The sequence below is a fragment of the Protomyctophum bolini genome (genome assembly GCF_963924005.1).
Source record: "Protomyctophum bolini genome assembly, chromosome: 18".
Classification (NCBI taxonomy): domain Eukaryota; kingdom Metazoa; phylum Chordata; class Actinopteri; order Myctophiformes; family Myctophidae; genus Protomyctophum; species Protomyctophum bolini.
Genome location: NC_137879.1, coordinates 30,554,835 through 30,570,789, shown reverse-complemented (window position 1 = coordinate 30,570,789; position 15,955 = coordinate 30,554,835). Strand labels below are relative to the sequence as shown.

Below are 15,955 nucleotides of genomic sequence, written 5' to 3'. Positions count from 1 at the left end.
CCTGCTTTAGCTTACCATGCTGCTAGGCTAATTCAGGGAGCTATAGTCATCCTGACTGAAATATCACTGTACTGTGTGTCACTCGCATGTCTGGACATACTGTGTGGAATGGGACTGTGTGTGTGTGTGTGTGTGTGTGTGTGTGTGTGTGTGTGTGTGTGTGTGTGTGTGCGTGTGCGTGTGTGCTGGGTGTGGGTGAGAGTGTGTGTGTGCATCCGTGCGTACAGAGATTCTTTCAGCATTATTGCTTGTGCTATTATTGGCTTTTCTCTGCTCTCATCTCCTTTTCCTTCACCCTGCAGTAATGTTTAGTTCATTACATGATATCTTAGAAGTTCAACTTCCAGGCACGACTGGATCAAATAGTATTTGCTTTGCAGATGCCAGATTATAAGGGGGGGGGGGGTTTAAATCTGTTTTTGGATATACTACTGCAGGAAAATCTGTGAACTGAATTTTGGAAATACAAAATCTTCTCTCATGGGGTGTCCCTGGCATATCTCTTCAAATGGGGGTCCACGCGGGCTGATACGTGTCCATTTGGGGGTCCTTGACATGAAAAAGTTTGGGAACCACTGCAATAGACAGTACAGTGAGTACACAATAGAATAGACCATACATGTACAGATACAGTACAGTTAGCTTTCTCATCCTCTCCCACCCACTCCCCCCTCTTTTTGGACATAAATTACACAACAACAATGTGCACTTACTGTATTACCAGTAGTAGGTTTATTAACCCTTACCCAGTTCCAAAGTATTTAGCAAATACTGTATGAGTTCTGATTCAAAGTCAAATGATCTTTGCTGCTGATTAGATCCCACTTGAGGTGATCTATGTAAATGTGCCCTCATTGCTACTTATTGGAAATGAGTCGATTCAGTGAATTAGACTTTTCTTCACATGCAATTTAGAGCCAGACTGATCTATCGGTCTGGCTCCATTATATTTGGATGGAATATAATGTAGAAAAGGATCATTTAAAAATGGTTCTACTCTGTTAGTTATTACGACTCGACCTCAGGCGTCTTACTGGTCTATTAATATTACATTCCAAGTGAATTGTACTCATTCTGTGCACTGGCCATTTTGGGTCAGAATTTGTTATTCCCTAACATCAGTTTTGGCATTGTTCCCAAAAATCCAGTATCAGTCAGGCTCTGATGCAATTACTAATTACCTGCGAGCTGCGGGAATGAAGGTCACTTTGAACAAGACATTAATAATAAAGTAACGTTTGGCTGATGGACTACATTGTCTACAAGCCAAAATACCGTTCAGCAGTCTAACATTCACAAGCATTCTTTATGACCGTGACTGACCCTTGACAAAATCAAGAGCGTATTTTCAGTAAATGGATGACTCATTCCAACAACAAAGCAATGAAAAGGAGAATCATGAATCACCTAAAATAAAGGTAGAAATTATGGAAATTAGCCTACACGTGTAAAACACTGTTTAGTTTTTTGTCTATATATACATGTTCACTCAAATTATGGACAATTGCTCGAGGAAAACGGTGAAGGCACTGAACTGAAAGGCAGTCACATTGTCATGAAAATGTCTCTGTCTGTGTACTTAATTCAAGCCCTTCCACTCATGTGATCTCCCTGACTCCATCACCTCATATCAACGCCTGCTTCTAAAACCTCCTTGGATGTGAGCGAGGTGCACGCAGCCCTACATCATCCAACATTAATTTGAATGTATTTGACTCTTTTTTTGCCTAGTTAATGCTAAGACTCCTCCAATCCACGTCCAGTCACTGCTAATTTATCTTTGTGTGTGTATACTCTCGAGACGAGACGCATCCTTTCGTAACTCCTTGTGTAACTCTTAAACACTCCTGATTTCACTGTGTGTACCTTAACCCATTTTAGGCGGGAACCCCTTTTGGTGTTAGCATTGTTATGCTTTAGCTATTGAAAAATAGCAGATCTACTAAGCTCGTATAGCGTAGATCTGCTATTTTTGAAAAATTGAAGAACCACTGACATAGAAACATAGCTTTTTCAGAAAACTATCATTTTCAAACAGACATTTTTTAGAATCTGATCTCGGGTCAGAATGGGTTAATAGGCATGTTATCCGGGGGGGGGGGGGGGGGGGGTTGATTAGACCAATGAATATGTATTGGTCCCTCGCTTGTTCCATTTCATCCATTATGAATGAGGCACCCGGAGGCACATCACGGTGAGCCAGGTCATCGCTCGGAAAACACTTCTCACAATCTCTTAGAGGAGCAATCAGGGCGGATCGAAAGCGCGGTTTGCAGTCGTCCCCCTGAGTAGCTATCGATAGCACTCGGAGGGCAACGAGATATACAAAATAAATCACTTGGATTTGATTGGGAGGAGGCTGTGTTGAAAACAACAATGAGTCATCCTCGTCTGTCCTCTCCGTCTCTCCATTGGCCACGGGCCGAGCAGCAGGTGCCCCCTTCTTTGACTGCATGTTGTCAACAAAACTCTTCAATGTTCAACGTCATTATAGCAGGAACCATACTAATAAGGAATAGGATTTGTCAGTGGAATAATGCACTGTGCGGAGGACGCATGTTACACAGTCCGAAGGTGGTTGCACACTGGTGCGTTTATTCGCAGTGTTTTGCACATCTGTCACAATCACCCCACCATTTACAATTTAGGCATTTTATAGCAGACACTCTCAATCCAGAGCGATTTACAGTAAGCAAGAACAATACACTGTAGATACAAGTAGTCATCAAGAATCATACGTAAGCTAAGAACCTAACATCCGTCTAACAGTGGAATATCCAGAAGGAGCGAGTGCATTCTCCGGCAAACTAGCTGCAGAAAACAGATAAAATCGACCCCGGTCCGACAAAACGGACAAAATATTTGGCGGCAGTGTGCAAACGGGCATTGACATGAAGTGAGGTCGATTATTATTATTATTATTTTTACGTCCTCTGAAAAACGCACGAGTGTGCAAACACCTTTAAGGCTCTGGTCATGTCAAGTCATGTGTCATGCAATGATATCAACAATTCTAGTCGATAACTTCGTCAATCGTCATGAAACCGCATGGCTCACAATGAAGAACAGTCATTTTCAGCGAGTGGCACAGCCATTTTAAGTATGAAGGGCGTTTAAATAAGCGTTCCTATTCTGAGACGATATCTGTACCACTGGGCATTTCGCATGTCGAAACTGTCTTACGGCTTAGATTAGACTGCTGTCTGTCTGGCTGGTCGCCTGGTGGTCCAACATTGATCTCAGTGGTACCGGGCCTGTGTCAGAGGGGACCAGCACTGTGTCAGAGGTGGTCCTACATTGATCTCAGTGGTACCGGGCCTGTGTCAGAGGGGACCAGCACTGTGTCAGAGGTGGTCCAGTCCTACATTGATCTCAGTGGTACCGGGTCTGTGTCAGAGGGGACCAGCACTGTGTCAGAGAGGTGGTCCAGTCCTACATTGATCTCAGTGGTACCGGGCCTGTGTCAGAGGGGACCAGCACTGTGTCAGAGAGCTCACCGGACATGCCCCTGCGCCTGCGGGTGCTGTGCTTTGAACTGGATCATTCAATTACACGGAGCACAGCACTGGAGCCAAGCGCTATATAGCACTAAATTGTTCACAACTGACATTTCACATCAGAAAAATGCTCTAGTACTGTTTCGCAAACACTGGGTCAGGACTCAAGGTTGGGTTGCTGACCAATTTTATGGGTCCCTTTATTTTTTGTTTCCTATACATTTTGTTTTTAACATTTTCAAAAAGCATTACCAAAAAAAAGCCAAACTTTTCATGAATTCAAGTTTTCAGTAACTTCAAAAATCTAAGAAATTCCATGAATTAGAATAAATTAGATCTAGATTAGATCTACAAGCTCACAACGCTTGTGAGCTATTTTCACTCATTTGGGCTAAACAGTTTCGGAACCACTCATGCGCTACACAGTTTTGTGCTTTCTCTGGGTATAATCCCCCCCCCCCCCCCCAAAAAAAGGAAAAAAGGAATCTGGAGCTATGCCCCTAGGTGGTCAGTCTCAGGTCCCCAGTTCTCTCTCTCCCTTTCCTTTAAGATGGTGGTCCCCCACGGGATTTGTGTATGTGGGAATATCTACAGTATCACACCTGAGTTCCGTCAGATGTTCAAAGTCAGTACTGTCAGTCCATTATTTCAAGCAGGACCCGGAGCATTGGCACTCACTCCTTTTCACTTCTAAATATGAGCATTTTTCTTAGTTTTAGGTCTGGAAGAACCAGACCTGAAATTAAATATAATATATGAAATGCCCTATGATGGAATGGTTCATAATAATAATAATAATCTCCTGAACTTGTATTGGCTAAATATTTAAGCTAAGTCTCCTCTCTGAAATTGGGCAAAGATTGTTGCATAAACGCTATAACAACAGTTACATCGTTCAGGGCAGTAGAACATTTGGATCATATTGACTCTGACTTATTTCTACCAGGTGTCTTAGAATCAGGTTTCAAACATTGGGATTTAAAGGTTCCTTCTGGGACCTGTTTTGAGTCCTCATGACCTTTAACCCATTCTGGGCGGGAACCCCTTTTGGTGTTTTAAACATTATGTTATAATTTAGCTATTGAAAAATAGCGGTGGCGCGCTAAGAGCTTGTAGGTCTGCTATTTTTGAAAAATCGTGAAAATATTTATTTCAGAAAACTGGAGGATTTAGAAGATTTTTTTAAAAATTTTGAGGTCAGGCCTAAATGGGTTCATCAGAAACATGTATCCAGTTATTATATCATAATGTACACGCACGCGCGCACGTACGCCCCCACACACGCACAGCGTTATACGAATATACGTTGTTGACAGGTGTCCCTCAGGGGTCTATAATTGGTCCCCTCCTATTTCCCCTGTATATTGTTGTAGGCATACACTCGCAGTGCCCATGACGCGTTGTCGGTTTGTAGGTCTGATATTTATTTTACGCCAAATGTTGACCCAATATTCATGACGTAACATGTCGATTTGCTCAGACACATACAGTATGACGTAAATATTCTAAATTCATTGTCAAAGGGAATTTGACAATGACGTGTGTAGGACGAAAATGTGGGACGAAAATAGCCGATTTACTCGTCTACATATGATGTAATTTCTCCATTAATTGTTAATGGGATGTGTTAGGACAAAAATCTACACTGTAGCTGAATATAGGAGGGGCTAGCGCCCCTGAAAAAATAAAACATTGGCTGATTTTATTGTCTCTGATATTGAAAATTGTCCTGCACAAAATTTTGTACTGCAGCAGATACATCAGCGTCTTAGAAGAGTCTTCTAGCAGTTGATCAAATATTATCATCTGTAAAATAAAGAAGAAAAGTGAATTAATCTGATACTCCCATGTTCAATGGCCTATGCCTAATCTACTGTTCTGCCAATTACACAGGAGGAAGACCCTCCTCCAAGCTCAAGATGCAAATGTCACCCCTACTTTCTGACAAATTAAATATTCATGCTGCCCATGATTACAGAGCATTACAGTATTCTGCCCTCCAGGACGAAGACTTGACTATAGTGCAATGCATCACCTCTACAGTGCTATACATTGTGTGTGCGTGTGTGTGTGTGTGTGTGTGTGTGTGTGTGTGTGTGTGTGTGTGTGTGTGTGTGCGTGCGGCCTCGGACGACAATATGCACCATGGATGCTGTTTAGCTTCACTCATCATGCCAAGAAAGTGATCACAACAGAAGTAGCCTCGGTACCCAGGCTTTTATTTTCGTTTGCATTCGGCTCAAAAATGAAAGCCTCAAAAATGAACCACGTGACCGAAAGCTCGGTCACGTGGTTCATGTACTCGCGCGAGCCCATAGACTCCAGTGCATTCCGTAAACCTCCGGTGTCCCTATTCGCCAATAGAAGTCTTATGTAGAAGCCATTGGACTGGTCTGGTCTGGATTTTCGGTGGTGAGCTGACCACCGCTGACCACCGCTGACCACCGCGAAATAACATTGAGCGGTGGTGAGTAAGAAAACTGAGACGGGCTGGAGCGGTGGCGGTGGTTTGCTCTTCACCGCGGCTCGTGACGTCATGTTGTAGTTCGGTGGTCACCTAACCACTGAAAATCCAGACTATGTATGAGCCTTTAGACAGCCCTCCCCCTATCCACAAGGAGGAGCAGTGCACCAAAGCATTATGGGAATTGTAGTCCAGATTCCAAGGAGCTGAGGTCACCCACCCCATCCATCCATCCATCCAAAGTGGCTGTGTTGTGTCCACAGGTCTATGACCCCCTGGTCACATCAGTCAAAGCTCCATTAGTAGCAGGGCCGTCATTAAAGCCTCTTCCATTACCCAGAGGCCTCGGGTTATCCGTGACAGCCAGGCGATTGAGAGAAAATATGAATAAAAAAAGATTATCTTCTATATACGGTGTGCATGCAGTGTGTACGTGTGTGTGTTCTCGCTCAGACCCATCAGTACCCCTGTCACTGCTGATAATAGGGCTTTGTGTGTGTGTGTGTGTGTGTGTGTGTGTGTGTGTGTGTGTGTGTGTGTGTGTGTGTGTGTGTGTGTGTGTGTGTGTGTGTGTGTGTGTGTGTGTGTGCGTGTGTGTGTGCGCCCCCCCCGTGAATGGGGAGCATATGGTGATGGTTTTAGTGAGAGCACAGCAGGAGTTATGACTCCCTGGGGTCCCACTAGCATGTATTATTCATATTTTAGCATGTCTGATTAGCCACTCAGCTGAGGTTTGTTTACAGGCAGTATGTATTTGAATTCGTACATACAGTACAGTATCATGTGCTCTTCAGCAGTGTTGATTTCGTCGACTAAAACTATGACGAATAATGTTCGTCCGACTGCCTTTTTTCACTGACGAAAACTACATTTAAACTAAATGAAAACTAAGCTATGATGACTAAAACTAAGACTAAATATACTAACTAACAGATAAAAACTGGACTAAAATGTTCTGAAGGGACTAGTGGACAAGAGATCCAGTAAAGACAAGTCATTTTTCACTTGGTTGCACGCTGAAAATAGCCGATCTACAAGCTCACAACGCGTCGCGTTATGATATTTAGTCGACTAAAACTAGACTAGCACTAAAACATTCCGGGTGACTAAAACGAAGTGAAAACTATTCAAGAGACTAGTATGACTAAAACTAAAATAGAAAAATAGATGCTGCCAAATACAACACTGCTCTTCAGGTGAATGTGGTCAATTATGAAGTAAAAACCTCTTGAATCTCTTTATATTGTTGAATGAGAACAATGATTCATTTTTTATCTTAATTGAAAATGTGGCCGTTTGCAGGGCGTGTTATTCTAGTCATCGTAATAGTGGTTACGCTAATTGAATTTTACACAATTTAGACAATTTGTAACCGGCATCAAATCAAATGAATCCATTTGAAATATGTTCTGCTTATAAAACCTTCCACTTTCAGCTATTGTAGGCAATATTTTGGTCAAACATTATTGAAAAAAGGGGATTGGTTATTTTACCTATTTTTCTGAACTAGATTTCTTGTAAAGACCGAGGAGAGAGAGAGAGAACATGAAGACGTAAGTGCTGTGTGTGTCCATGGGTTCCAAAAATAAATAGAGGACAGTCTGATAAATAAATTAAATCCATTAGACCCATTTCAGAATCTCCTCTATCCTCCTGTATCTACTCCAGCACGTGGAGTGAGTACAGTGTGTGTGTGTGTGTGTGTGTGTGTGTGTGCGTGTGTGCGTGTGTGTGTGTGTGTGTGTGTGTGTGTGTGTGTGTGTGTGTGTGTGTGTGTGTGTGTGTGGTTGCGTGTGGTGTGCGTGCGTAAAGTGCAGGAGAAGCATATGGCACTTGTTGTTGTTGTCAAAAGTGGAGTTGGAATCCTGCCTTTTAAACTGTGACGTCTCAGTGTGTGACTTCTTGTTTTTGAGCCCAACCAATGGCAGCTTTTTGCGTCCGATCACGAGTCCCAAAACCACAGATTTCATATTCAAATAAATATAAATATTTAGGGTTAACCCTTTTCCAAAAAAAGAAGAAATCTATTAGTCAACGACAACATTTATTTTTTTGGCTGCATAATTGCCATAATTGCCTACACCAGTGTGTCTCCTCCTCGTTGTCCCCCAGGTGTGGCGGGGCACCATAGCCCGCATGCGCTACCGGCGGATGCGCGCGGCCCTCATCATCCTGCGGGCGTACCGCCGCTACAAGGTCAAGTCCTACATCCGCGAGGTCAACCGGCGCTTCAAGAACGTGCGCTCCATGAAGGACTACGGCCGCCACGTCAAGTGGCCCACGCCGCCCAAAGTCCTGCGCAAGTTCGAGGAGGCCCTCAAGAGCATCTATAACAGGTATAGTTAACCCATTATGTTATGCTTTAGCTTTTGAAAAATAGCAGATCTACAAGCTCACGGTGCAGCGCTACGCACACACACACACACACATGCACGCACGCACCTACAGTACACACACACACAGCTAAACTCATGATCTAGGAGGCTAGACGATGGGCTCAGAGGAGAGTACCAGCTCGTTCAACACACGCTGCAATACGTTACTTTTGTTCTCCCCCCCCCCCCCCCCCCCCTCCTCACATACAGTACAAACCCACATACTGTATACAATACAAGACGGCACAGTTAAAGCCTGATAAAATTGCAACGCGTTACATTAATGTACATAAGCCGCCCCCTCCCCCAAAAAATGGATTTCTGAAGAAACTGTGAATGGGTTTAAGTTGTTAATAGGCTGCCATTGGGTGAGTTTAGTGGAGTTCCATCCAGTGGGGTTTCCTTTGAAGACGCTTACACGTGTTTTCCTCCCGCCTCGGGGCGCACTCTGAGCATTGATTTATGTCCCACCGACACCTTCAAAGCCCCACCGCCTCCTTTCATCCCCACTATCTATTCCACAGTGTAGAAAGTAGCCTTCCAATAAAAAGAAGGTCAGGTGTCCGCAACAGTCATTGGAAAGCTCGACTGAAGTCGACCGCACTGGCACGCACACACGCACGCACACACACACACACACACACACACACACACACACACACACACACACACACACACACACACACACACACACACACACACCTGTCTTATGGAAGATGCGCCTGTCAAGGCCTCGTGCAACCATGATCCTTGACGAAAGTCGATTTCCCTTTGTTCGCGTTTGTGCGCCATCTTGCACGTGTACATCCTCATGCATGTTGCATGCACGCACTGTATATATACTGTACATGATGTGTGCTTCTCTTTGTATGTGCGTGTGTGTGTGTGTGTGTGTGTGTGTGTGTGTGTGTGTGTGCGTGTGCTTGATTGTGTTCTGTGCGCCCCTGCAGGTGGTGGGCGTGGACGCTGATCAAAGAGCTGACTCCAGAGGAGGCCCTGCAGGTGAGGGCCAAGGTCGCCACCCTGGAGGCCCTGAAGGGTCAGAGGTCAGACATGGGCCTGCAGAGGGCCTGGGAGGGGAACTACCTGGTGAGTTCATTTAGTCAGAAGGTTCATTGTTCCGAGATTACTATCCCTATCTCTAACCCTAACCTATAAACATAACCGTTGGTCCGAAGTCCTGTTCGGACTAACGGGACTTCGGATCTATGGGCAGTCTGCGTGAGAGTTCAAGTCTACTGTTGGTAGACGGTAGTATTTATATAGGCAGGTCTGTAAATGTTACAGAGAACAAAGAGAAACACAAGTGCAAATACATCGGTGCGAGGGAAATGCTGGCCTCCAGTCTGAGGGTCGATAATAAATATAATATATACCCTATTGGCCTGTATATAAGACTATGTTTTTTTTCTTCTTCCAATGGACATATTCTGACAAACGGGGTCGTATTGTAATCAGGGGGTCGTCTTGAAATCTAATATATAAAATAAGATGTCACACTCTCTCAGTAACCACCCAGTGCAGAGACAAAGAGACAACCAGGTGCTCACTGGAGACGTATAAAGCCCACCACACACCGTCTGCGTCCCCCGCGCGGCGCCGCGCGGCGCCGCGCGGCGCGCACAGCCGCCTCCATTATTTTCAATGAACCTAACGCACACCGGCTCCGTCCGCCGCGCGGAGCCGCGCCGCGCCGCCCGGCGCGCCGATAGAACACAGTTCTATTTTCCAGGCGGCGCCGCGCAGCAACGCGCCGCGCCGCACACGGTGTGTGGTGGGCTTTAGTCGATAGTGTTAAAATAGTGTAAAGGTTCTCCTGGATCGCTCGGGATAAGACATCAGATAGAAAGGGAGAAGATACTTTATTATAGCGACATGTTTTGACCTATCACAGTCTTCATCAGGGCTACCGGGTGCAGTGTTTGCAAGTTCGACACGTACAGTAAGTGCTAATGGAATTCCACGTTAGTGCAGATTCTGTAGTATTGTGAGCCAAATGCCATGAATGGGTGTTCCCGCAATATTCTGTTGAAAATGTGCGCATTTAGCACCCATATCTAACGGCAACATTACACTATTACGTTCCACTTCCCCATTATCCAGAGAACGATGTCAACTGGATCGGGTGCAAGGGGCACATTTGTCGATATAAAATGCTGATATCGCATTTTTCATGTGGTGGGTTGTCCCTTTTCATCAGGCCCACTTTTTTAGTCAGGCATTGTGTTCCGGCGTCCGCTCAGCGTGTCATGGTCTTTGTACAGTAACTGTTTCCACTATGGAAGCACGCCAATAGCCATTGTGAACCCACGGTGAACCCAACCTGCCTCTGGCTGCGTGCCAGCGTTCCTTGTCCTATCAGAAATGGGCGCCGTCTTACTCACTCACCTGCTTCTCTCTTCCCTGACGAGTCAGAAGCGAGACAGCCCCGAGACGGCCTCGTCGTTCACGCTGGTCTCCAGCGAGCTGCAGCGGAAGGACAAGTTCATGAGAGTCCTGTTCTCCTGCAACGTGCGCAAGGTACGTTATGCTATGCTACGCTATGCTACGCTACCCTATATATCTGCCTGAGAGCGCTCCATGTTAGTGGAGGTGAATGGGTATGTAGCACGCACACAAACGTACGTGTGTGTGTGTGTGCGTCCAGCAGGGTGACTGACGAGGGTGGCTTTGTGTTTCCGCAGATCAACCGCTTCCACAAGGCAGAGGACCGCACGGTTCTGCTCACTGACCGCCACCTGTACAAGATGGACCCCCTGAAGCAGTACAAGCCCATGAAGAGCATCCCCCTCTACAACGTACGTACAGTGTGCCACCGCCCGGCATGACCCATTCTGACCTGAGATCAGATTCTAAAAATGTCTTGACCGTTTTCTGAAAAAGCTATGTTTCTGTCGTTCTTCCATTTTTCTAAAATAGCAGACGAGTGGCGCTATGAGCTTGTAGATCTGCTATTTTTCAATAGCTAAAGCATAACATAATGCTAACACCAAAATGCGTTCCCGCCCAAAATGGGATAATGAACACTCACACACTGCTGCTGCATGTACTGTAGGTTGGTCGCTGTAATTCCAAATGTCTATAGAATGTTTAAGCTGTTGTTTGCTGATGGCTGTTAGGGGCTGTTCTGTAAGCGAGAGTTGCTTTCGTTGTATAGCGACGATCCCCCACTCCATTTGAGTTGTTTTTTTATTTTTGTTGCACAGTACATTATTTATTTGTCCTCTGCATTACCCAATTAACCTGACGCTGCCAGATGAGGGCGGTATTGCGGAAACATATTCCCCAACACAACACTCATCTGGGATCTCTGACGGAGTTGAGCCCTGAGTCAGATCTGCTTCGTACCGAACCAATCAGCGTGAGCTAAAGGCGGGATGCGGATGTGACGGTATATAGACACGTCGATATGATTGGTTGTGTTTGCACGCCCACACGGTGATAGACAGACGCTCCCATCCAATCATCTACCATGTATCTTGAAAAAAAGGAACAGCCCCGTCATCGAATTTGCTTCCGCGATCCCAGATCCAAATAAGCTGTGAAACAAATTTGTGTAGCAAGCTTTTTGGATCTGGCAGCGTCAGGTTATTACCCAATGCCCATCCTAGCTATTTCTTCGACACATGGAAGAAATAGTACACACACAGCAGTGGGAAGGCAAAACCATGTGGAGCTGTCTAGAACAAGGTGTGTTTGTCTGTGTGCGTCCTTACAAACATACATGTTTCTGATGCGAGCGATTTTTGAAAATAGCAGATCTACAAGCTCACAACACTTCACATCGCGAGCCGTTGTGATTTAAGCTTGTAGACCTGCTATATATTTTCGAAGAGCCGGGATAATTAAAAAGGGCTTAAGTGTTTAAACTGTTCCTCCTTTGTATTTATCTGGGGACCCCCCCCCCCCCCCCCCTCAAGGACCCCTGGGGGTTACCACCAGACCCAGAAACACTGATTACTGATAGATCACAGAATAGATAGCTGGCGATCCGTGTCTTTGGCCTCAGAGATTTGACAGCACACATCCATTATAGTCATTCATTGATGGGTCCCTATTGTCCCTATCTGCAAAAAATGTATCATCATTTCTTAAAGGAGCTCTATAGGGAGCAAGTACCTTTCCAAGCGTCTTTCATGGGTGTGTTCAGCGGGACCTCGGATGATATCGTAGCCTAATACTGGTAGATTTCTAGGCTAATTGAATGTGTCGAAGCACTCGGGGGAACAATGATTTATGGACGTCGCGGTGATACTGTGTATATGAATGAAGCGAATTGCTTTCTGAAATTACCGCTGTAGTACGGCGAGAAGTGATTAGTGATTCACTGTCTCTGTGATCCTGTGTGGAAAACATGTAGACATGCCAAACTGTCTCCTGGCTCTACAATTGGCTGCTTTTCATATTCACACTCTGTGATAGGCCCATTAAGGCGGCCAAACATACACAGCACATGAGGTTGTTTCCATGGCAAAAGCATTCTGTTGTGTGTGTGTGTGTGTGCTTGCTTGCGTGCGTGTGTGTGTGTGTGCGTTTGTGTCTGCTTCTCTACAGTTTGTGCATGCTTGTGTGTGTGTGGAAGAGACAAGGGAAACGGGGTGTGACTGTATTGATGTCCATGCGATGCGTGTGTGCCTTTGTATTGACTTTGCAATTTCAGCACATCCACTTCCACACAAGCAGCCCCGGCCTGGTCCTCAGAAACTCATCTTTTATTTACAGTAACATACAGTACACACACCCACACAACAACCAAACCTTCTCCTTATTCATCATTAGTCCATTCAGGCTTGACGTCGAAAAAAAAATAAAAAAATAAACGTTTTCTAAATCATGACAATTTTTAACGATTATTCAAAAATAGCAGACCTACAAGTTTGTAGATCTGCTATTTTTCAATAGCTAAATTATAACATAATGTATGTAACCGCTCAAAATGGGTTAATGCAGTGTCTCAGACAACGTAATAACACGGAATGTTTTAGAGTTTTGGAGACGCGTTCCTGTTTTGCATTTTTGCATTACCCCTTCGCTGTTGATAAGTTCTCCCACTGAGATCTAGAGACATTTATTAATACAATATTTCCAACACAGACCTATCCAAGCATCAGCGCCATGACACTGACAAACAATAGCATGCTGCACAGATGATTGATCCCCTTTTTGCTAGCTTTAGCCCATTCTGGACGCCAACCCGTTTTGGTGTTTCAACTAAGCATTATTTAGAGTGGCGCGCTACGAGCTTGTATAGGTCTGCTATTTTTGAAAAATCACACCTGTGTGAACTGAGTGGTGCAACACCCCCCCCCCCCCCCCACCTCTCTCTCTCTCTCTCTCTCTCTCTCTCTCTCTCATTAGCAGGCAACAGTGCAGCACTATCCCTCTCTCTGTTTCTGGCACAACAGCGCCCCCTACTGGTACTCATAGTCATATACTGGTGCTCATTGCTCATTAACCAACACATAGGTGAACACGGACATTGCTGTTCCTTGGAGTGGTTGCACCGCTCAAAGATCTTGAAAATGTGGCACACATCTTTGAATATATATTCTTTCAGAAGACTTTATTTAGGCCTATAAGCTAAATGGGTTAAGCAGCCCTGGGGGGGAAGGAGACATGGGGGCCGGTGTACTACTGACCTTGGGAGAGAGTCAGGGAGGTGGAGAAGGTGTCATACATTAATCTCGGGGCGGATCGTACAGCTGATGAAATGAGTGAGATATGAGCCCGCTGGGCTAATGACAAAGTGTGTGTGTGTGTGTGTGTGTGTGTGTGTGTGTGTGTGTGTGTGTGTGTGTGTGTGTGTGTGTGTGTGTGTGTGTGTGTGTGTGTGTGTGTGTGTGTGTGTGTGTGTGTGTGTGTGTGTGTGTGTGTGTGTGTGTGTGTGTGTGTGTGTGTGTGTGTGTGTGTGTGTGTGTGTGTGTGTGTGCGCGTACGGTGCAGTATGTGTGTGTTTGTGGAATGGACGGCACAAGATGGAGAGCGAGGCGGGATGCGGCAGGATTAACTGAAGGAGATTTGACTTATCGTTCGGTCAAAAGACACAAGCAAACACGCCACGGTGCAAAAGAAACAAGAGCCGACACAACCATGGACACACTATGTGTGATGGAGCGTTAAGGTCCTTGCAGAGGAGGGCCTTATATTAACTATATCGGAACTTTCAGAGAAAAGAAACGCAGCAGTCTGCAAGGACCTTAAAGGACCACTTCACCACTTTTCAACCCATCTTCATAATAGGTCGTCACTAATAATCGCAATTTTTTTCTACTCGGTCTGTGTCTCATAGGAGGGCTGTGGGCAGTTCAGAAACCGTCTTCCAGTGACATCATCGATGGGGAATACAAGCTAATAGAAACTGCAGGCTTTCTAGTCCTGAAAAGTTGCAACGGGAAAATGGAAGCCATCGTTCTCACGATAATGAATAAACATGTTGTTTAAAAACAAATCTGCCTAATGATGATGTCACTGGAAGACGGTTTCTAAACTGCCCACGGCCCTCCTATGAGACACGGACTGAGTAGAAAAGAATCGTGCCATTTTATCACGATTATTAGTGAGGACCTATTATATGAAGATAGGTTGAAAAGTGGTCCTTTAAGTCTCGTGCAGAAGGCATGCCAGAGAAGCTCTTTCGGCAGGCTGCATGCATGCCGACCAGAACACTACTGGAGACGGACGCAACGAGGTAGCATCGTACAGTACAGTACAGTACAGTACAGTACAGTACAGTACAGCACAGCACAGCACAGCACAGCACAGCACAGCACAGTACAGTACAGTACAGTACAGTACAGTACAGTACAGTACAGTGACAGTCACAGACGTTCAAGCCCAGGGACTGTGGGTGGGGTGTATAGGCGTGACTCATGTGTGCGAAGCGTTCGATGAGCAGCAGGTCAAGCGAACCGTGAAGAGGAGCAGTTAGCTGGTCGTTGATTAGCGGCGATAAGCTATAGATAACCCTCCGGCTGCACCCGCCTCCTCCCCCCCCCCCCCCCCCCCCCCTCCACCCACTGTGTATTTACTGCTGCGTTAGGGGGAACAATGGATGGATGTGCTCCGTACCTCCGCACGGTTCCGGCGTGGAGCGGAGCGGCTGTCGAATCAGGGGATTTATGTGGCAATTAAACCATTTAGACCTGAGATCGGATTCTAAAAAAAAAAAAATCTATGCATCCTGACGGTTTTCTGAAAAAGCTATGTTTCCATGTCAGTCGTTCTGAGCTTGTAGATCTGCTATTTTTCAAAATAGCATTAAAAAAGGGGGGAAAAAAGCTAACGCTAACACCGAAAGGGGTTCCCCGCCCGAAATGGGTTAACGCCCGTACTGCAAGACCGCATGGAACGTTTTTCTCTTTCACGCCCTTGAGAAAGTAAAAAGTATGCCGCTAAAGAAATGTGAAGGGGGGGGGGGGGGGTTGGGGGGAGTCATGGCCGTTCCCCATCGCCACCTCTTCTTCCTGATCGCCTCTCTCACAGGTTTCTCTTCTCCATTTCCCCCCCATTTCATTTTCCATCCTCCTTTCCCCCCCCCCCCCCCCTGACATATGTTCTATTCCTGCCTATGCAGCTCCACCCATCCCCACCTCCCTCTCTCTCTCTCTCCCTCCCTCCCT

At 45.6% G+C, this 15,955-nt stretch overlaps 1 protein-coding gene across 2 annotated transcripts in view; it reads left to right on the top strand.

The window, feature by feature from the left end:
* myo1d (myosin 1D) overlaps nucleotides 1–15,955 on the top strand; it is a 126,537-nt gene that overhangs the window by 74,455 nt on the left and 36,127 nt on the right. For both annotated transcript variants that reach the window (XR_013965812.1, XM_080789916.1), the window contains exons 17-20: nucleotides 8,074–8,297; nucleotides 9,287–9,425; nucleotides 10,752–10,856; nucleotides 11,021–11,134. Coding sequence is in view for 1 of the 2 variants with exons in the window: in XM_080789916.1 (XP_080646042.1) it covers nucleotides 8,074–8,297; nucleotides 9,287–9,425; nucleotides 10,752–10,856; nucleotides 11,021–11,134 (582 nt within the window). In the remaining variant the exon portion in view is untranslated. The remainder of the gene's footprint in view (nucleotides 1–8,073; nucleotides 8,298–9,286; nucleotides 9,426–10,751; nucleotides 10,857–11,020; nucleotides 11,135–15,955) is intronic.